The sequence below is a fragment of the Vipera ursinii genome, assembly GCF_947247035.1.
Source record: "Vipera ursinii genome assembly, chromosome: Z".
Lineage (NCBI taxonomy): Eukaryota > Metazoa > Chordata > Lepidosauria > Squamata > Viperidae > Vipera > Vipera ursinii.
The window spans coordinates 56734613-56758150 of NC_139517.1; the positions used below are offsets into that span (position 1 = coordinate 56734613).

Here is a 23538-nt window from a genome sequence, read left to right on the forward strand (position 1 = left end):
TTTAATTGATGATTTTTTATTTCATGTTTTTGAGTGTTAAAACATTCCAGGCAAAAAATCATGAAGTGGAGAATATGTGATTAATCTTGCACCCTCCCTACTTCTGCCAATTGTTTGAACCCCTCGTATTATACTTAATATTCATATTAACATAGTTGTAAGAACTCATTTTTCTGAGACACCTAGCTTGTTGGTTTTCTAGAAAAGATGCAAACATATATTGTATGTATGGTGTAATGTGTGTTCTTTATAGCTTTCCTTCCTATGACCCCAAAATCAGATAAATTGTTCAAATAGACTTAATCTGAACGGTGCCTAAGAGGCAGCATTTTATTGTATCATGGTGTAGAGGTTCATTATTATATCCCAAAATGTGCCCAATGTCAATTATGTACATTATTTTTTTCTTATGTTTTTTGGAATACAATGCTGCTGTCAATAAAGTGTTATAATTTTTTCTATTGCAGGATATAAAAGTTTTTAGTGAAGATGGGACTTGCAAGGTAGTTGAGATTTTAGCAGATACAACAGTTCGGGATCTCTGCCAGTTGCTCGTTTACAAAAGTCATTGTGTGGATGACAACAGCTGGGCCCTAGTGGAGCATCATCCTCTCATAGGATTAGGTATGAAGGAATACAGAAAGGAAGTTATGTTAAATATCTGAATTTCCAATAATAATGAAATGGAATACTTTGTTGGGGTAATCTGTTTATTATATGAATTATTATAATTTTATTTGATTATCTGAAAAAAATTCCTACCAGTAAAAATATAATAAATATATAAACATTTAACAAGCATTTAAGTAACTTGGGAGATGTATGCGTGTTTCATAAATAAAAAAACCTGCTACAACATAATATTGATGCATGACAGTTCTAGCAAACAAACACATTTTATGAGCACATATATGCAGTTAAATATTTGGATTTGTATGCTGCCAATCTTTTAGGTGGAAATAAGCATTGTATATCTGACTTCTTCCATGACATTAATGGGAATTTGATCATATATTGTAATATATACAATTCTGCTTGATGACTTCTTTTGTGGGGGGACATATTGCAGCAGTATGGACTTATATTTCAATATATAGCAGAGTCAGATTTCCACATAAACAAATAATTAGTGGAAACAACTTGGTTGTTTGAGCATACCACATGATTAAAGTCCACTTAAGACTACTCAGACACCAGGATTGTGCTTCTTTAATATTTTTTTTATTAAAAAGTTTTACAGTACATTTTTAATACAAAACCCCTCCCATCCCCCTCCCCTCTCCCCAAGCCTCCCCAACTCTCTCCCCCTCCCCGACTTCCCAGAGCTAAATACAGGGTATAAAAATACAAACAAACATAATCTAAGATATGCAAACAAGAACAAAATATTAAATTCTATCGCACTTTAACTCTTAATAAAATAACTACAAGCTAGTTATACATCATATAAATCCACTACTTATTCAAATGCTAAGTGAAACTTTTTAGTCCCATATTTATTCTGGGTATAATCAATCCATCTTCTCCACTCCACAATATATCTCTGTTGCGATTGGTCTTTCAAATAATATCAAAAAATATTAATTTTATCGAAGTGGAAATGGTGGTAGATTTCATGTTGCATTATATGGAAATTTTGTATAAATTTGGAATCTCTGCTTTTAACCAGCTATTCTTGCACGTAGTAACATTAAGGTGCCATGGTTACAGGAAGAAAAGAACAAGATTAATTTAAATGCCTTATAGTTGGAAAATATTTTAGATAGTGATTTCTTTCTCTTTCTTTCTTTGCATTCTTTCAAATATAGCAGTGGTGAACTAGTATTATTTAATCAGCTTCTTATATTTTATTTGATAGGATTTTTAGAAAGACCCTGTAAACTGGATGTATCCTGCACCAGATCCTGATAAAATGAATATGAGGACTGATGGATTTTTTCCCTCTCATTTTTCTCAAATTAAAATTGGTTTTAAAACTCAAGGTTTCTTTTACAAGTCTTTTCCCATTCAAAATTACCAAGACATTGTTCAAACTGAAGCTTTGGTCCTTTGTATTCAATATTTTTTTTCACATTCATCCAGTGATGCCCTAATTCAATTTCTGTGACATCACAATAGTTTCCATGGTGATTAATGGAATCAGATTCTATAGTGTGATATTTCTGAATGAAGTCTAGAAGAAGTTGTGGTGTTTGCAGCGGGTTCCCGGTATAGAAAAGAGGACAGCAGGCTTCAACTCAATCAGCTGTTTATTGCCTCACAGGAACAATAAGCAAGTGTGAACCCCCCTTATATAGAGACGCCGGCGAGTCTCTATCCAATCCCCATCCTAGGATTTTTCCTGCTGTTTCGGTTTCCTCCAATCTGTGTGGACCGTGTGCGCAGCTGTCAGTTTCAGCTGTCAACTGTAGCCGCGTGTGGAGCTGTCATCAGAAACCGTGTGTACGGATGTCAGCTGTCAAAAGAGCTGTCACTTACGTTTCTTACATTAAACAGTGTTTAACTTACATATATTACATCCCTTCCCCCCTGACAAATAAACAGTTAATTATTTATATGGTGTTGTGTTCAGACGTTCATTTGGCCTGACCCTTGGGTTTCAGCCAGACGTAGTCCCTTAGGTATGCCGGTAGTCTTCTTGTTCTGCTGGAGCGACGTAGGGGTTGGTCCCTAGTCCTTTCCTCGGGAAGGGGAATAATCGTTGCGGGCTCTGGGTTGTCTGGATGCCTGGAAGTAGTAGTGGGGCTTGTCAGTGTGATAGGAATTTCCTCTGGATCTGGGGGGTTCCTGTTCCCCTCGTGTTGGGGCGATTCCACTGGGTTAGGGGTAACGTGAACAGGTTCCCTTTTAACTGGGGGTGTCTCTAGACCTGAGGAGTGGTTGCTCAGTCCTCTCTTCCTTAGCTGGTCAAGGTGACATCTGCCGGCCCCCTTCCCCCTCAACCAGATATGAAACTGGCCCTGTACGAAGAATAATGGCCCCGGGCAGCCATTTGTCTCCCAGTCCGAAATTCCTGGCCCAAACAAGTTCCCCAGAGTTAAATTGATGTGGTGGGACTGGTAGTTCAGGTTCAGTAGTTACCCTGTCCGGGTGCAGTCTGTCCAGTCTGGTGGTTAGGCGACGGCCCCAACGTAATTCTGCAGGGCTTTTGCCAGTAGCTGTGCGGGGGGTTGAGTGTTGTGCTAGCAGGAACTGTGCCAGCCGCTGGTGCCAGTTGCCGGAGATGATACGGTGCAATGAGTCTTTGGTAGCTCTCACCATAACTTCTGCCAGGCCATTGGTGGAAGGCCGGAAGGGAGCCAAGGTGACATGTTTAATTAAGTTGGCCTTGATGAAAATCTTGAAATCAGCAGAAGTGAATTGCGGTCCATTGTCAGACATGATAATATCTGGGAGGCCATGTGTGGCGAAGAGCCCCCTAAGCACTTGTACAGTGCTGGCTGTGGTCAGACCTCTAACTGGCATGACCTCTAGCCACCTGGAATAGCTGTCCACTACAATAAGGAACAGCTGCCCTTGGAAGGGTCTGGCAAAATCTATATGTACCCTTGACCAGGGTCTGTGCGTAGGCTCCCACTTGTGTAGTGGTGCATGAGGGGGTCCTGGTCTGGACTGCTGATATGGGTAGCATCCAGCTATGTGCTTTTCTATGTCTTTGTCTATGCCTGGCCACCACAGATAGCTTCTAGCTATAGCTTTCAGTTTTACTATGCCAGGATGACCCTCATGCAGTGTTAGGAGGGTCTTGATCCTGTGTTTTTCGGGGATTACCACCCTGCTCCCCCATAACACACATCTCTGGTGTGTTGATAATTCATTTTTTCTATTGTAATAGGCCTGGAACTCCGCCCCCGGGCAATGGTCCTGCCATCCCGAGGTTACCCATGCTAGTACCCTACTCAGAAGTTTGTCTGAGGCTGTAGCTGAGGCTATGTCCTTAACCTGAAGAGGGCAATCAGGAAGTTCATTGATGGCCAGGATTTGGGCCCTGGTGCAGGGTCTGGCTCAAAATCTGTAATGGGGAGCCTGCTTAGTCCATCAGCGTGACACATTTCCCTACCAGGTTTGTGGAGTAATTTAAAGGTATAAGCTGACAGAAATGTGGACCAACGCAGGACTCTTGGGGACAGAATTTGGGGGGTTTGTTAACTGTGAAGAATCCTAATAAGGGTTTGTGGTCAGTGAAGATCGTAAATTCCTGACCGTACAAATAATCGTGAAATTTTTTAACCCCAGCGACAATGGCCAATGCCTCTTTATCGATCTGGGCGTAATTTCTTTCAGCTTTTGTTAAAGTTCTGGAATAGAATGCTATTGGTTTCTGGGCCCCTCCCTCCTCCAAATGGCTAAGTACGACGCCAACCCCATACAGAGAGGCATCGCCAGCTATGCAGATGGGTTTGTGCTCATTATAATGGGTTATAGTCGAATTATTGGACAATAACTCCTTCAGTTCCTTGAAGCATGCTTCATGGATGGAGGTCCATTCCCATGGGGTGTTTTTATCTAGAAGCCTGTGTAAAGGCTCTGCCTTAGCTGCTTTGTGAGGGAGGAATGTATGATAGAAGTTTAAGAGCCCCAAAAAGTCTTGCAGCTCCGCTTTGTTTTTTGGTGCCGGTGCTTTTTTAATTGCCCTAACCTTGGATTCTGTGGGGTGAATTCCCTGAGCATCTATTCTGAATCCCAGAAATTCTGTGGATTGTACTCCAATGGAACATTTTTCTTTTTTCAATTTTAACCCTGCGGCTCGAAATTTCCTTAGTACTGTTTCTAATCTCTCTGCTAGTTCTACTTCATTTTCCCCAGCTATCAGGATGTTGTCGAAATATGGACACACCCCTGGGATGGCTTTCAAGGTTCGCTCCATGATTTCTTGGGAAATCCCTGGTGCGGCTGAAATGCCAAACTGGAGTCTGTGAACATTGAAAGCCCTGCGGTGTGTAACTATTGTCTGCACATCTGCAGTCTCCCTGGTGACAGGGAGCTGCAAGTAAGCATGCGCGAGATCCAGTTTATAGAAGATGGCGCTGGACTGAATAGCCGAGAGGACATGCTTCACTGCTGGAACAGGGTAAGCATGGGGGTTCAGGGCCTGGTTGAGGGTGGCTTTATAGTCTGCACAAATATGCACCTCCCCATTAGGTTTTAGGGGGGTGACTATTGGGGTCTCCCAGGTTCCTCCCTCCACGGGTTCAAGCACCCCTAGTTTAATCAGGCGTTCCAGTTTGTCCTCGATTGTTTTCGTGAGGGCGAATGGAACCCTTCGAGCCTTAATTCTGACTGGAAGGACTTCGGGTTTGAGTTTTAGGGATATTGGGGGCCCTGTGTATTTCCCCATGAGCCATTGAATACATCTACAAACTGTTTGCAGACGGATTCGAGGCTTTTGGTCTGGGTGTAGTGGACTCCTCCTCCCCAAATTCCCAGAGCCTGGAACCAGTTAAGTCCAATCAGGCTAGCCCCCTTTCCCTGGGTTACAAGGACTTCAAGGAGTCCCTGGAATTTTTTATTTTGTATGTGTAGCGTGGCAATGCCCTTAATTCTAATCGGGGCTTGTTGAAAATCTGCCAGTTTCATAGGGGTAGGTTTAAGTGAAATCCTCCTTTTGCTGAGGCCGCAAATATTTTTAAAAGTATCCATTGAAATTATTGAGACGGAGGACCCAGAGTCCACCTCCATTTCACAAGGAATTCCTTGTAATTGGACCCTGATTCTAATCTTGGGCCTCAGTAGTTGGTGGACATTTAAGCGGCTGTCAGGTTTACCAAGCCAATTTGTAGTTTGTACTAAGGGCTTTGGGGGCTCTGTGTCTGGGGGGAAAGGGTTTGGTCATACCTGGCAGGGAGGAATCCAGGTCATTAACATTTCTGCAGTTCTTGCTGTGGCAGACGGTATGGATGTGGCTGGTCTTTCCACATTCATGGCATCTGGCATTCCTGAATTTGCAGGATGCCCGAGGGTGAGGTGCTCTGCAGCTTGCACATCTTTGTCCACAGTTTGTTGTGCGGGGAGTTTGCGGTTTGTTAGGGCCTCGTTTGTCATTCCGTTGTGTCTGAGACTTCGTATATTGCTGTTGAAGTGCATTGATTTCGTTGTCGGGCCCTGTGATTTCCTCCTCGCTGTTGGCTTGAAGGCATTGATGGACCGACCCGTTGGCCCCGTTGGTGGGGAAGTCTTGATGTTCATTGCGTATGGCTTCATAAGCCCGGATTTCGCTCACTACCTCAGTGAGGCTCATGGTCTTGGCGACTATTTTCCTCTGGAGCCGCTTGTCCAAGAGTCCGAGGACAATCTGGTCCCGGATCCTATCTTCTAGGTCCGGGAAATGGCACCAGTGTGCGGCGTGTCGAACGGCCGTGATGAAGTTGGTTGCCGCTTTGTCGGACCTCTGGGTTTGCTGGGCGAATCGGAGCCACCAGTAGAGCTCCAATTGGGCAGGTATGAAATGCTTGTTTAGCATATCCGTCAGCTCTGCGTATGGAACGGCACTAACTGGGTCCGGATTGCAGAGGCCAGCCACAACATCGTATACAGCTGTGCCGCTGAGGCAAAGTAGAGCCGCAGCTTTCATGCGGTCTTCAGTTATTCTGTTGAACAAGAGGTAGCCTTCAACTTGACCCAGGTGCGACTCCCATCACTCTGGGTATTTGAGGTCGAACTCCTTGATTTGTCCAACCGCTGCCATGCTGTCTCAGTAATTACTGCTTCACGGTTATTACAGGAATTAGTTTCCCCCAGTGACTTTGCTCAGTGACTAGTCAGCTCGTGACTTCGCTCTTATTTTCCGTGAAGCAGTACCACCTTCATCGCCAGTTGTGGTGTTTGCGGCGGGTTCCCGGTATAGAAAAGAGGACAGCAGGCTTCAACTCAATCAGCTGTTTATTGCCTCACAGGAACAACAAGCAAGTGTGAACCCCCCTTATATAGAGACGCCGGTGAGTCTCTATCCAATCCCCATCCTAGGATTTTTCCTGCCATTTCGGTTTCCTCCAATCGGTGCGGACCACGTGCGCAGCTGTCAGATTCAGCTGTCAACTGTAGCCGCGTGTGGAGCTCTCATCAGAAACCGCGTGTACGGCTGTCAGCTGTCAAAAGAGCTGTCACGTTTCTTACATTAAACAGTGTTTAACTTACATATATTACAGAAGTTGATTAGGAAATCAAAAGCTTTTGTTTATTCAACAATAACTTTGTATTTAACAATGATTAATATTTCAATCACTATTAACTACATCCTCAATTCTCTGATCATAGCAAAGCTTTACAAATTCTAATTTATAAAATATGTGCAATTTATAGACTAAGGAGTTGTTTGAAAATGAAATATTACCTGATATATACTCTGCAGTTGAGTAATTCTAGGTTGTCTATACTTGCCTGTAGTTTTTTTTTGTAGCTTGGAGGATGTTACGTTAGGAGAGTTCAGTTCCATTTTCTATTTAATAATAATTTGGCATGCTACTCAAACTGAATTATCATGGATTATTGAGTCAGGCTTCATAATCTATGGTTTGAAGTTGGATGCTTCAATAAACCATACTTAAACTCACTCTTGGTTTTTCAAAATTTGGGCATGCTACTAATTTGCAGTTAGCTAAACAATTTTTGTGAAAGCTTCTGGTCTATTGCTTTGGTCTCACTATAAGAAGAAAGTAAAAGTCAACTTGACAGCATGATTGTAATACCAAACATTAATTTAGTACTGTATATGTTAACATCCAAGCTGTTGTTTTGAGTTGCCCTAAGACCATTTTGATAAGACTTGCATACATTTAATAATTTAACATGTTCAAAGCACTTAATGTAAAATATTTATCTGGGAAAATCCTATACCTATAATATAACCAAATATTACTATGTTTCTGTTATAGATGGGAAGTCTAAGGCTAAAATACTAAGACTTGCTTGGATCCATTTAATAAGTTCACTAGAGTCAAATTTTGAACAGGGCATTTCTTTAATTGCTATTCTGCATTACCTGTCATTCCTTTAAAAGATATATAATGAAACTCAAACTGTTCTTATTCTGGCAAAAGAATCCAACAGTTAAATTCCGGAGATCCCCAGGCAGCATAGCTATTGCTGTAAATTCTGGCAAACTTTAATCAATTTGGTTGGTGGATGCATTCATTTCCCTAAGAGAAGCTGCATGACGTATTAACTTTCTTTTGCCTTCCACCACAACCAGTTTGTTTTCTTTTGTAGATCCTACTTTTCCACCCTGAGTTGTCTTCAACTTCATATCACTGTAAATCTCACATTAGTTTTATTCAGCCTCTGGGAAGGAATGGGTTTAAAAGTAATTTCCAACATAAAGATACAAAAAAATACTGCTCTCCTTTGAGTACTAACCTCACATATCTTTCATAATATTGCTGGAACTCTTCCATATGATCTAAAGCAGGGGTCTTCAAACTTGGCCCTTTTATGATTTGTGGACTTCAACTCCCAGAGGTCCTCAGCCAGCATGCCTGCCTGAGGAATTCTGGGAGTTGAAGTCCACAAGTCATAAAAGGGCCAAGTTTGAAGACCCCTGATCTAAAGTATTTTGTCCAATTCTGATTGATGCAGTTAAAAAAAGTCCTTGTTGAACAACCACTTGTTGAGCAGCTGTTCAAAGTTACAGTGATGCTGAATGATGGGCAACTAATGACCATTCCTTATAATTGTAGTTGTTGAATCTTCTCTGCACTGGCATGACTGCAGTTTGGGAATTTGGAAACCTGTTTTTAATTACAACATTCACAGAGTCCCACTATCATTGATTGTCATTTACAACCTTTACTGCCAACTTCTGAAAAGCAAAGTCAGTGGGAAAGCTGGCAGGTTACAAATGGTGATCACATAACCATAGGATGTTGAGAGTGTGTAGGATTCACCCAACATGGCCACCGTAAGTTAGTGTGTGATATTGTATTTTATGACCATGCCACTTAGCAATAGAGTTGCTGTTCCCAGTTATCATCATTAAGTGAGAACTACCTTAAGACCCAACAACTTTATTTTTAATGTTTTGGTCTTTAGAGACAAGTGGATTAACATAGGTTATATAGGGGTTTTGAGTCTACTTTTTGGATATTTTTTTAAAATGTGTAAGCCACAGTCACGTAATTGTAATATCCAATATTCTCTGCCAATTTTGAACATAGAACTTGGAATAATAGAGTTGGAAGAGACCTTGGAAATCTTCTAGTCCAATTCACTTCTCAAGCATGAGACCATATACTATTTCAGACAAATGGTTGTCTAATCTCTTTATGAAAGCCTCCAGTGATGGAGCACCCACAGCTTCTGAAGGCAGTCTATTCCATTGTTAATTGCTTGGAATGTACATAGCTGGTGCCAGAGATACATTAAGTGGTGTAAGATACAGAGTTGGTGTATCTTCTGCTATCTGCTGTAGAAACCAGTTGTATTACCAGCATCCAAGTGTCAGTCTGTGTCAAACAGACATTGCTTAAGTATTACTCTGTTTGTTTATAGTCCAAAAACATTTGGTGGGTGGAAATCCTAGTGAGAGGGCTTGTTGCAAAGTGCTTGTTTGCATCCACTTTGAAATCTCTCTTCTATCATCAGTGGAGCTAAACTTATAGGGAAGTTACAGCTTCAACTAGTAGTGCAACAGAGCTTGCCATATTCTAGTGTCTACTCTCATATTTGCAACTACCATGGATAGTGAAGCATTAGAAACACAATCCTAGATTGATACTTGTGATGACATTTCAAAGTAACTCTTTAAATATTTTTGTTATTTTTATTTATTCTTGTTTCTAAGGATTGCTGTTCTAAAGGATATGTCCATGGAATGAACAAAGAGGAAATACTTTAATTTATGAGTATACTGAAACATGATTACTCAGGAAGAATTGGTTCAAAGGGGAAGGAAGGAAGAGAAGGGAAAAAGCAAGGATCTTGGCTTGACTGAAGGAGAGAGGGGGAGGGAAGGGCAAGTCTGGCATACATGACCCTTGCCTCACTCAGTATTTCCCAACCAGATACATCTAACTATGCCTCCACTCTTTTTCTTATTGGGAATTGGTTGTGGGAAAAGGATATAAAATAAATTATTATTTTTATAATATTATTAACAAAAAACATACCAATTTTGGTATAACGGAGAAAAAACCCCTATCCATCCACATTCAGAAGATATGGTGATTTCTGCTAGTGGCAACTATTTGAACAAATATGGTATGTGTTTATTGTAAACTTTTTGACATGACTCTGTTTCTTAACCTACTTGCATTTAGTTGTTTGTTTTTCTATACATGTTGCCTAGAGATACCTGATAAAGCATAATATTAGTTTGAATAAATGAAGGAATGTTAAATAGGATTCATTAAACCTCAGTTTTTGATAAAGTGGGCTCAGAATATTCAAGAAGTTATTACAATGGACACTTGGGAAAAGATCTGGGTGAGGAACGTAAAATTTACACAAGCTCAAAATTTAAGAGAAAACTTTTACAAAATGTTTTATAGGTGGCATTTAGATCCTAAAAAGCTTGCAAGTATGTATCCGAACTATCAACCTAAATGTTGGAGATGTGGCGAAGATGCAACATATTTTCATATATGGTGGTTAAGGCTTTTTGGATTAAAATCTGGTGGAATATGCAGAAGATTTTTAAGCAAAGGATAAAGTTTTGTCCGCAATTGTTCTTATTGGGCATAATTACAGATACTACTGTTGTGGACACCAAGTTGATGTTGAACTTAATAACAGCAGCAAGACTTTTAATAGGTCAATATTGGAAGAAGGAGGAACTCCCGACTATAGAATAATGGACTCTAAAAGTTTCTGACCTGGCCAAAATGGCAAAGATTTCGGCTTATTTGAAAGATCATTCGCAACAACGTTATATTATGGAGTGGAAAAAGTGGATTGATTATATCCAGAACAAATATGGGACTAAAAAGTTTCACTTAGCATTTGAATAAGGTTTCTTTTTTCTTTTTTCTTTTTTTTATGTAATATTAGTATTGCTTGCAGTCATTTCATATGAGCTAGAGTGCAATATACTTAATAGTCTATTGTTGTTAGCATATGGTTGTTTATGATTGTTTTTTGTTTTTATACCTTGTATTTAGCTCTGGGAAGTCGGGGAGGGGGGAGGGGGGAAGGGGGGAGGGTTAGGGAGGGCTAGGAAGGGTTGGGTGGAGGGAGGGGGGGAGGGATTGTTAAAGATGAAATGTATTGTAAAACTTTTCAATAAAAAAATTAAACCTCAGTTTTAGCTTTGTAGTTACCACTATTCCTCAGAGATCTCAAAATTGCTTGATAATTATATGCTGCTTGATTATTATATATATCTCACTGAGAGTAATTGTCCATACCCAGCCAACAATTTCTGCTGCTAAGTGATATGTTTGTTAAGTGAATTTTGTCCATTTCTTGCAGCAGTTGTTAAGTTAGTAACACAGTGGTAAAGTTAATCTGGCTTCCCCATTGATTTTGCTTGTCGGAAGGTTGCAAAAGGTGATCATGTGACCCCAGGACACTGCAACCATCATAAATATGAGCAGGATGCCAAGCATCCAAATTTTGATCATGTGACCATGGGATGGTTTTGTGAAAAATGGTCACTTTTTTGACTGCCATTGTAATTTTGAATGGTCACTAAATAAATGCTTGTAAGTTGAAGACTACCTGTTAATGCTGCAAATGTTGACATGTTTTTGCACTTACAATGTAAGAGACAGCCTGTTACTTTAATTGCTTCCTTTGGGGGGGAGAACATCTACCCCGATGTTGTGAGAAGATTGGAAAAGCCCACATACCAAATGGGAAGTGAATCCTCATATGTGAAACTAATTGGATAATGTGATTTATGACATGTAGATAAGGGCGGGGATTGTGTGTGTGTTATGATGGGTTTTGGGGTAGGCGATTTCAGATTCTGGCATCCCTCCATGAGTGCCAATCTTCTAGTGCTGAAAATGTTACCTAGTCAGTTGGTAAAACATTTGCAAGAAAACAACCAAGCTTGGAAAGCTCCAAGGCCTCTATAGTTCAACCCTGAGCTACATATATCCTTTGCTATTAGGAATTCCTTTGAAGCTTAAAAATCACTTAGTGAGGGATTTTTTAAGTACCAAAATAGTTAGTATTTATATTTATATCATAGACATATAAGCTTTGGAATATAAAACCAGTTTGGTGCAGTATTAAGATACCAGGCTGGAAACTAGGAGACTATGATTTCTCGTCCCAATTTAGGCAAGAAGCCAATTAGGTTATCTTGGGTCAGTCATGTTTTCTGAGCACTATGAAAAAGGCAATGGCAAGCCATTTTTGAAGTCTTTTAAAAAAACTGCAGGGACTAGTCTAGGCAGTAATCGGGAATCAAATCTGACATGAATAATACAAACACACAAATTTGGAATATGTTCTATAAGTATTTTATCATATGAGTGAAGCTGATGGCGATGGCAGCAGCACTCCATCAAAGCAGATAAAAACAGCAGTACACTATAGGAGAAAGAGGTGGAGAAGGAATAGAATTAATGTTCAAGCAAAGTTAAGTAAAATTAAATCGGCTTCTTCAGCTTCCTCACCAGGATTCCTAGATTTCCCACCAGAGTTGAGTAATGAGACACTGGGTGCAGCCGGAATCTATTAAAACTCTTGAAGCATCTTCTGGTTCCTGTTTTCCAGCGAGCAGTCTGAAGATTCGGAATGCCGAACCCTTCGGCTGAAATTTCTTTTTGTTGGGGACCCTAAGGGGCCAGAACCCACCCTGAAGGGGTGGAATGAAGGAAGTAAATCCCAAGGATTTAGGAGAGGTGGTGGTCTCCCCAAACAGTCCAGGAGAAGCCTCCCAGAAACCAACAGAAGAAAAGGCTGGCTAACTTCATGTTCAGCCATAGCTGGTGACAACGGAAGCCATAAGCTTTTAAACTAAGCAGATTTTAAACAGCATGCTTGAATCTGGGTAAGAATATTGATTTTCTCTATCCTACCTATTTTCCTGCAGAAGAAAGTCCCCAAAATAAGAGATCTCCGGAAAAAAAGGAGGGGGATTATTACTCCCTCCTTTTGGTTACTGGAAGCGATCACACTTACCCTTTAGAGAGAGAGAAAAGACTAGAAAGACCTGAAAAATGAGCAAACGCTGACACCTACTGGTGGGTGAGAATATTTTTTTTCTTTGACCCTCAAAGTTCTTAGAAAATGCAGCTGTGTAAACAAAGTGAGAGTAACAAATCTGAAGCAATGAATACTTTACAAAAGGAAAAATATAAGTGGCAACAATTTCAAAGGACAATGACTTTAAACTACAAAAAAAATACAGAACAACTTTGAGAGTGTGAATCAACTTATCTCCAACTTAATTTCACTCCAAGAAATTTCCCAGGAAAATACAGTAGAGATGTCTAAACATAAATCTGAGGATAGAGATTTAACGATGGAATCGTATAAAATAAAAAAATCATGTTTTAATTCAAATGGAAAATATTTCAACACATCCAAGCAACTTTGAAGATAAGGAAAAGAATGAGAAAAAATACTTTACAGGGAAACGAATAATGCAGCAAAACATACTGATTAAGAAAGGCAATGGCCAGAAAAAAAAATTAAAATGGAAATCAAGAAAATAGATGATGGGACCTATCAGAAAGAATACTTAAAAAGAAACATTTGTTTGAATATGGCTAAAAATGGAAAAACTTTGGAATGTATTACTCCTACAGAGATGAATTTTTTTCTTGTTAACAAATACAATAAGAAACATTTGTTTGAATATGGCTAAAGAAATAGAAAAACTTTGAAATATATTACTCTTAGAGGGATGGTTTTTTTAAATTAATGCAATATGTTTTTTCTTTTTCTTTTCTGTATAAAAAAGTTGAAATGATTTAAACAAAGCAAACATTTTAGTTATTTAAATGTGATGATAATAAAAGCATAAAAATGTGTTTTGAATGAGAGTTAAAGGATTAGATGATTAGATCTACTGAATGGAATGCTTAAAGTTTAAATAGATTAAATACATTCTCAGCTATGGTAAAAAAGAATAAGAAATTGATGGAATAAATATATTTTAAATTAGGAGGGATACATATTTAAGTTGTATGTTATTTTTTATATCTCAGTGCTTTTGTCTTTTTTTCTTTTTTCTTCTTTTTTCCCTTTTTTGTCTCTCTCCTCTTTTCTTTTTTCTTTATACTTTTTTACTTATTGATTCAGAAATATAAAAGTATGAGATGGCCTATATGGAAAAAATAGAATTAAACCTACCAATGCAAATGTAGTTAATTGTTGAAAAAATTGTCACTAGTAAGAATATTTAGAATTTGAGGGGAGAAATAAGCTGAAATGAGCACAGTAACAAGATTTACGATGAGGCAACTAAAATGACAAATAGGATTATTGGAAAAACTATATACTTAATTGTTGTTAATCAAAATAATAAGAATTGTCTTAATCTAATGTTTTGCAATAGAAAGATACTTTGGGGAAAGGAAATCAAATGAAATTAACATATGGAATATAGATTATAGAAATCAACTTAAAGTTGAAGATTGTTTTATAAATGTTACCCAGACAACATACTGTTTACAAATTACTGAATGATTTATGTTATGTTAAATACCAATCATGGAGCCGGTCAAGGTCTCTCCGGAGGATGCAGGCATAATATACAGTAGGTCATCATTAAGTCCATCTTTGAAATGGTCCACCAAGACTTCCTCTGGCCAATTAAGTTGGCTAGCCAAGGCTCGGAATTCCTCCCTATCTTCAGCCATGGAGCATCGGCCCTGTTGGACAGTCTTGATGCACTCTCTGGTCTTCTGATCAGCCAAAGGATCCTCAAAGTGTCTCCTGAGGGGTGCCATAAAGTGGTTAAAATTCCACAACTCTGGGGTCTCTGGATTGTGGAGGTTTACCATCCACACGGCTGCTGCCCCTTCTAGTGCCATGGTTACAATTCTCACCCACCCCTGGTCACTGCGGATGTCTCGACCATACTCCTCCATGTAGCTCAGGACCTGGGCTAAGGAGAACCCCAATTTTTGCAGTTCTCAACTGTATTTTACCCCCAGCTGCAGAAACTTCTGATTGGGTCAGTGGTCTCTCCTTCCCCTGGGTCGGTAGTCATCCACATCAGCCAGTGCAGCTTGGGTGGGGGTGGTCGCTGCTGTGGTGGTGTTGGCTGTTTCTGAAGTGCTGGTGGATGGGCCTGGGTTCACCGTCTTGGTTTCTGTACCACTCGCTCCCTCAGCCAGACCTAGGTTTGCAGTGCCGTGACATGGGTCAGCCCTTTCCTCCTTGAGGGAGTCAAAGGTGACTCTCAGTATGTCAATGACTTGCTCTAGGAACCAGGTTGAGTGGGCTGTTCTTTTGTCCTTGTCCTTGCTCAGACAGAATAACCTCTCTATCTCCAATTTCCAGTCGGGCTGGTGACTGCCCCCTATGAGGGTCGCCTTCCTCGCCTTTCACTCCCAGTTCTCCTTCTTCCCAATTCCCATTGACCACCTTGGCTTGTCTCTGCACTCAGTGACCACGACTTTGTCTGAGGAGCTGGAGGAATGTGAGCTGCATCTGCTTGGGCTAGCCTGTAGGGGAATTTTTCCCCACCCCATGGAGGCCTATTCCTTCTCTGTGCCTAATTCCAACATTGTTTGTGTGGTTCCTGCAGTAAGAGTCTTCTTTTTGGGCTGACTGACTTCTACAGATCCTGTCTAATGTAAGGACCTGCTTCAAAACCCCTTCCCAAGAAAGCAGAACTCTTGGAATGGAATCATCCTAAAATGAACTTTTATTAGGAGAAGTCGACAGCAGGCATAGAAGGCAGGATCTGAGGGTTTCCTGCTAAAATCAATAGGTTAAAGGAGCATAAAGCAAATCCTACCAGTTATCTGGTCAGTTCAAATGAGCCAATCCTCAAGTGTTAGGTCCATGGTGGGAACGGGGCTGATAAGATTGTTCCCAAGGCTGTGAAAACATTGTTGGGTCTTCGCACCTCTGCTTCCACAGTGAGAGATAAGCTAGATATCTGGAGGCACATTCCTTTCTCACCCCAGGCTGGTATCAAGGGGAGATAGTTCAAAGAGCAAGCAGATAGAGGAAGCAGAAAGGATACAGTGTAGCGGCAAAGTGCAAGAAAGAATAAACATGTGAAAACTGCAAAGCTTCCCCCTCCCCCAAGAGTATGACAGAACCCACAGAAAGGAAAGAAGCAATTCCTTCCCAGCAAAGAGTTGGGTTCTGACAGGATTGCTGCATCCACTTTCTTTCAGTAAAAGTTCTTTTGATTAACCTCAGTGGAGTCAAGAGTTTTACTTTCCTGAGGGACCAGCTGGGACAGGTCTTTATACTAACATTCAATAACATACATACATAGATAGATAGATAGACAGACAGACAGACAGACAGACAGACAGACAGATAGACAGACAGACAGACAGACAAGACTAGACTAGTCTAGACTAGACTAGACTGACACCATGTTTTCCCAAAAATAAGACCCAGTTGTATTTTTTGGGGGGGGCACCAAAAATGCATTAGAGCTTATTTTCAGGGAATGTCTTATTTTTGGAGGGTAGAGCTGCTCCACGCATCCTGCACCTGCTTCAGGGCCCTTGCACCCAGCCCACTCCCCACTCAGTGACCTCCCCTCACCAGTTCAATGACCCAGTTGCCCGCTCATCTCTTCCCTTTCACTCCCCTCCCAGGCTGAAATGCCATGCTACCGAGGATGGGCCTTACCTGGTCCCCCTCCACCATTTTGGAGATGGGGGAGTGATGGCAAAAGGCTCTGCCACCACTGCACAACAGCTGTGTCTGCCGCTGGAAGGGTTTTCTTTGGTACCTACCACCCCCACTTCACTCCACAGATCACCTGCCTGGTGGTAGCTGCCTCCTTCTCCAACTCTCCCATGGCTTGCACTGTGACTAGGAGGAACAAGCCTCCCCTGCTGCCTCCCTGTGTCAGCTGTGGTATCTCTCCATCAGCCCTCTGTCACCACCACTGCAGTTTCTTGCACACTTTCTTGCCGTCCTGCATCAGTCTCCGTGTCAGAATCCAGTTATATTTCATTTCTATCTATCTTCTTTAAATTACAAACTAATCCTTACTATCTCCTGGATTCTGTCATACTAAAAAAAGGGGAGGGGATATGCATGGGGGTTTTATTACTTTCACTTCTTGGATACAATACAAAGTAACCCTTTGTTGATTCACTTTGGGTCTATTAACCAAACAATGTGGCCATTTGCCTTTCATCCTATGCCTTTCTGAAGATCTGCTCTTTACTGACAGTGAGGGATAAGGGGAGGGGGAAAGAGGCAACACTTGGAATCTGGGCAATAAGATGAATGATCGTGCTGATGGAGCCGGATGGATGTTATTTTTCCTGCAGTAACATCTAGAAATCTGCCAATTTGAATCGCCTGGAAGAACTGCAAGTGGGGGGCCACTTGAGAACACTTTAAAACATTTAATGGTGGAGTGAATTCCCCAGATCCTGTCTAGCATGCCAACTATCAATTTCTCTTAATAAATAATTCCTGTTGGAAGAAACTGTTTCCAAGAGTTCTGTTTTCTTAAGATTAGATTGAAGTGGGATCTTTACACCGCGTCTCCCTTCTCCATTGTAGAAATGGCAGCCCATTTGCTGCCACTTTCCTCCTGGAAGAAGGGAGGAAAGGAAGGACTCTTCATATGGAAGGATGCTAAGCTTCAGGGAAACCATGCCAGCTGGAGCTGGGTGAGGCCAGGCTCCTCTTTCCCAATGGTTCTGCAAAGCCTTTGAGCAGATCCACTTCCTGCATGGGTGCTGGCAGGATGGCAAGAAAGTGTGGTGCAGTAATGGAGGGCTACCAGGCCTGACGGAGGGAGGTAGCAGTGGAGCCTTACACCCCCCGGTCACAGCGTAACCCATAGGAGATTTGGAGGAGGAGAAGGCTGCTGCTGAGCAGGTGGTCCGCAGGGGGAAAGAGGGATGGCAGGGACTGAAGAAAGCCAGTGGCAGACATGGCTGTTGTGCAATGGCAGCAGAGCTTTTTGCTGTCACTCCTCCCTAGCTTCAAAATGGTGGAGGGGGACCAGGTAAGACCCATCATCCATAACATGGCATTCTGGCTCAGGAGGGAAATGGAAGGGAAGAGGCAGGAAGGCAACCAGGTCATTGAACTGGTGGAGGGAGGTCACCAAGCAGGGTGTGACCTGGGTGCCACAGCCCTGAAGTAAGCAGATGCAGGGTGCATAGGGCAGCTCCACCCCCATCCCTGCCCTAGCTTGATTTTTACACATGCACCTTGCCCCACCTCCTCTAACCAGAGGGCAGGGTCTTAACTAGGCCTTATTTTGGGGGATAGGGTTTATATTAGGCACACACATAAAAATCAGGCTAGGGTTTATTTCAGGATAGGTCCTATTTTCAGGAAAACTTGGTAGATAAGATAGGTAAGAAGACAGACTGGGTCCTATCCAACAAAAAGAATTTTGGCCATGAGAAAAGTAAGGCCATAGATTAAGGCAAGAAAAGCAAATGCAGTAGTATAGAATAGGTGGACCTGGCTCAGCACTTAAGACTGAGAGCTAGGTGTCCTAGTGGAGACTTAAATATGAGCCAACAGTGTACTGAAGCTGTCAAAAAAAATCAAGTCAAAATCACTATCCCATTGCTGATGCAGTCCTTGGCTGCATCAGCAATGGGATAGTGTCAAGATCACATGAAGTATTATACTGCACTGGTGAGAGCACACTTGGAATATTTTCTCCAGTTCTGATTACCACAATACAAAAGAGTTGCTGAGACTCTAGAAAGAATACAGAGAGAAGCAACAAAGATGATAAGGATCTAGAGCAGGGGTGTCAAACTGCCAGCCCACGGGCTGGACGCATCATCCAGAAGCCACACCCACCCCATTGGTGGCAATGGTAAAAAGCTCCAATATGTTGCGTGACGTCATGTGACATTGTGAGTTTGACATGACTAGAGGATAAACTGTATAATAAATGTTTGTAGGAAGGAGGCATGTCTAGTCTAATGAAGAGAAGGACTGGGGTGACTTGATAGCAGTCTTCTAATATTTGAGAAGCTGTCACAGAGAAGAGGGGCTTAATCTGTTCTCCAAAGCACCTGAGGGCAGGACAAGAAGTAACAGGTGGAAGATCATTAACAAGAAATCCAACCTAGAACTAAGGAGAAATTTCCTGACAATGAGAACAATTAATCACGTTAGATTAGAAGACTTCCAAAGTCCTTTCCAACCCTGTTATCCTATTTTCTATGTACTTATATATGGAATATATCTTATATATGGAAAGGATTCTGTAGAAGATAATGAAAAATGCCTGTTTTATTTTCTGCCTAGAGAGATGTTTGGAAGATCATGAACTGATTACTCAAGTTGAGTCTACTATGGGAAATGAAAGTAAATTTTTATTCAGGAAGAACTATGCAAAATATGAATTCTTTAAGAATCCTGTGGTAAGCATTTTATAATTTTCCTTTATGTAATCACAATTTGTCAACCTGAAAAGATTTGTTTTCGTTTGGAAACTGTACAGTATCAACTCTTATAAATATCATGGCATTAATATGAAATAATCTTATTATGTATGATTGGAACAATTCTCAGTAGAAAACAGTATAACAATTCTCTTTTACTTTATGGAAAGATAATTATTTCCTATTTTTTTGCAGAAACATTTTGCCTTCAATTGATATTTATCTATAAGCCAGTCTTCCCAACAAGTATCCATTTGGGGAAGAGGTCATTACTATTTTGTGGAGTTGTATACTCTTAGTGGTAGATTGTACATCTTCACATTCCTATTTGACTTTAGTTATTAATAACTAAATAATAACTTTAAAAACCTTAGCAATTAGAACATACAGTATGAAAGACAGCTATACAAGAAACTTAGATATTTGCACTAAACATCTAAGGATGGGCAGTGCATGGTTTTTTTAATTATATGGTTGTTCACAGTGATTAATATGTTTGTTAAAAGATACAGCAAAATTTCCCTTAATAAAATGAAAAGAAAATTACCCAGTATTTTATTATTGTATTTTGAAAGTGGAAAGCAAATTGACTATATCTGTATCTTAATCATCCCATTTGTATATGGTTACAGTATCTGTTGTAGATCTTCTTGGGGTGTTAAATATATATATCATGACTCATGCTGTTGCTCTGATGTTGAGTTTCAAAACCATCTCTGTGGAAGCAGTTACATAGGTACCCAAGTAATTAAGGTACCTTGTTCCTTAATTTCAACTAGACAGCTATTTTTTTAGATACATCTGTGTAAATAGACCATGATACTATGATTGAAAAGATACATATTATGTATTACATTTTGTTAGCTGCCTTGAGTGCTTATTAGAACACAGTGGCAAAGTATATATCAAATAATAAAAACAACTGAGCAAAAGTGTACTGAGATTTTTAATACATAGAATTGTGTGCTAAATTAGTTAGATATATATTAACAGCAAGTTATTACCATTCTGTTTCTCTCAATTTCAGAATTTTTTTCCAGAACAGATGATTGCTTGGTGTCAGCAATCAAATGGTTGTATTCCACAGTCACAGCTTTTACAGGTAAGCTTTTAAAGCAATACAGTTGAGCAAAGAAGATAATGAATGGTACATGACAAAATAGATTGGACAAAAGAAGGAATATGTTTGGACAAAAGAAGGAATATGTTAAGACTAGACAAGCACTGAACTAGCATAGTGTTGAGTTTAAATTATTATAGCAAAGCCTTTGAAATACCTTTTTGAATTTTGATTTTGAATACAATGTGTGACCAAATATTATTTTCCTTACAGAAAATACAAGGAAAAACAGATCTGATTCTTCTAAATGCCAATAAAAACAGTAATTGTTAACTATAGCTAAGTGGAATTGACAGATCTCTTTGACATTCAAAATGAAAAGTAAACTGAAAAAGAAGGCTGAATTACTGACCCTTCCCCCCCTCCCAAAAAGTATCTTATATGCAGTGTGGTAATATTATTACATTCTGATAAGTTTCTGCTCATTCTCTATTTGTTTTTCATTCAAACAATTCTATGTCAAAATGCCACAATTCAGATATATTTATTTATTTTCTGAGTTCAGGAGAAAAACGCTTTGTGATGTTCTGGTGAAAGATTTGCCACTGGTAGCATTTCCATTGTTTCCCAGGGTCTGGCTGACTAATGAAGGTTTCATTTTAATTATAGTCTTCAAGAAGGCTCCTTCCATGTATCCGATTCAGATCACATGATGCTATATAAACGTTAACTAGTTAGTGTTATACATCTGCATTTGTACCAGCTATTAATTCTAAATTGTCTTCAAAAGCAGGCTTGCATAAAACAAATTGCATCAATCTAGCTGTGAAATAATATGTGCAGGAATTGGCTAGAAACAGAGGCAATTTTGTATACCATTGAATCAGGTGAAATGTTTCCTGGCAATAAACCTTCTTCATCAGGAATAATGCCATCTCATTCAAAGTAAAGCAGGACATATCCATTGGAAAAAAAGAGCAAAAGGAAAAATTTGTTGAAAATTGCCTTTAATTGTGAGATGTTACTCTTTTCTCTAAGGCAGGGGTCCCTGACCCCTGATCTATGGCATGACAGAAACCAGACCCCACAAACAAACAAAGCCACATCTGCAGGATGCAGGCAGTATGGGAAACCACACACCCTCTGGTCCATGGAACAACCTCTCACCATGGAACCAGTACCTGGTACCGAGTATTTCTTTGAGTTGTCGCACATCCATTTTTGGGTGATGTAGTTGTCTCTGGGAATCTGTTGTCAAAAGTAAATGAACTTCATTAGACAACACAGCAGGCCAGGTGAACTTACCCGCCATCAATGTGAAAATGCCTTAACATCACAGATAACACTGCCTTATATTCACAGTGTATCTGAGGCCACAGACCTGATCGGACTTTACGAGCTTGTGTCATGCACCCTAAAGATCCACTCCCCAATGAAGAAAAATCCTCAGTCATGTATAAGATGTCATGCCAGAATTGCAATTGCAGTTACATTGGGGAGACAGCAAAATGACTGAGGACTAGGGTGCAAGCACTCACAGAGCGCCTCATTGTAGCAAAATCAAGATTTCACCAACACACAACCACCCTGCAATGTAGAACACAGGGAAGAAGAGCAACAACCATTTAGAATCTCTGGTATGAGAACACTGGCAATGACTAGAGCTATGGCTACAACACATGGAATTCACAATTCACTTTTGACAACAGATACCCAGAGACAACTACATCCCCCAAAAACGGATGCATGACAACTCAAAGAAATACGGCCAACCTCAACAAACAGATCAGTGATGCACTCCATGAGCAGAGTGCAGACATCAACAGTATAAACGCGATCTCCCCACCCCAGCATTTCCATCCTGACAATGTTGGCAGTTAGCCAATGAAAGCTTGATCTTTTAGCAATAAAAACTGTTTTAGTTTTTCTTATTCTATCCCAGTGTTCACTTCATTTGTTAATGTGTTTGTGTGTGTGTGTGTGTATAAGTTTTCTCTGGTCAGACTGGTTTGATCGATGCCCCTTAGGTTTCTTGAACTTGCTATGCCTCCCATTTAACTCTTTGTCAGCAAAAAGAAATTTGAATGTGTGTGTGTGTGTGTGTGTGTATAAACAAACTCCAGGATATAAGCAAAAATTCTTCTTTATTGCTGAGCGTTTGTCAACAAGCTGTTGACACCATCAGAGGAAGGGCTGAATGATAAGGGAGTCAGTACATACACTTATATGGTAATAATAATGGTCAAATTGTGGAATGTGGGTGTGGCCTACTCGTGACAAGCTTGCTTGTGTATAATCACAGTGGTTCCAGCTTTGTTGGAAAAGCCGGTTTCTGGTTGATTTTTAAAAGTCACGGCTAGCAGTTTTTAAAATTATTAAATATATATATGGTAAAAGTAAAGATTCCCCCACACATGCGTGCTAGACGTTTCCAACTCTAGGGGCCGGTGCTCATCTCCGTTTCAAAGCCGAAGAGCCAGTGCTCTTCCCACCATAGTGGTCCCTATTTTTCTACTTGCATTTTTACGTGCTTTCGAACTGCTAGGTTGGCAGAAGCTGGGACGAGTAGCAGGCGCTCACTCTGTTATGTGGCACTCGGGATTCGACCCGCCAGACTGTGGACCATTTGATCAACAAGCTGAGTGTCCTAACCCACTGATCCACCACGTCCAATATATATATAAGTTGTTGTTGTTAGCTGCGAAGTCATGTCCGACCCATTGCAACCCTATGGACAACGTTCCTCCAGGCCTTCCTGTCCTCTACCATCTTCTGGAGTCCATTTAAGCTCACACCTACTGCTTCAGTGACTCCATCCAGCCACCTCATTCTCTTTAGTCCCCTTCTACCATTGCCTTCAATCTTTCCCAGCATTAGGCTCTTCTCCAGTGAGTCCTTCCTTCTGCATATCTTAGGTTGTTGATATTTCTTCCGGCAATCTTAATTCCAACTTTTGATTCATCTAACCCTGCCTTTCTCATGATGTGCTCTGCATATAAGTTAAGTAGGCAGGGC

At 40.5% G+C, this 23538-nt stretch overlaps 1 protein-coding gene across 5 annotated transcripts in view; it reads left to right on the plus strand.

Annotated features, from left to right (window-relative positions):
• The window catches only part of GRB10 (growth factor receptor bound protein 10), a 332636-nt gene that overhangs the window by 257644 nt on the left and 51454 nt on the right, over window positions 1-23538 (plus strand). For all 5 annotated transcript variants that reach the window (XM_083377121.1, XM_083377119.1, XM_083377123.1 and 2 more), the window contains 3 exons: window positions 468-624; window positions 19327-19442; window positions 20491-20565. In XM_083377121.1, coding sequence (XP_083233247.1) covers window positions 468-624; window positions 19327-19442; window positions 20491-20565 — 348 coding nt within the window. The remainder of the gene's footprint in view (window positions 1-467; window positions 625-19326; window positions 19443-20490; window positions 20566-23538) is intronic.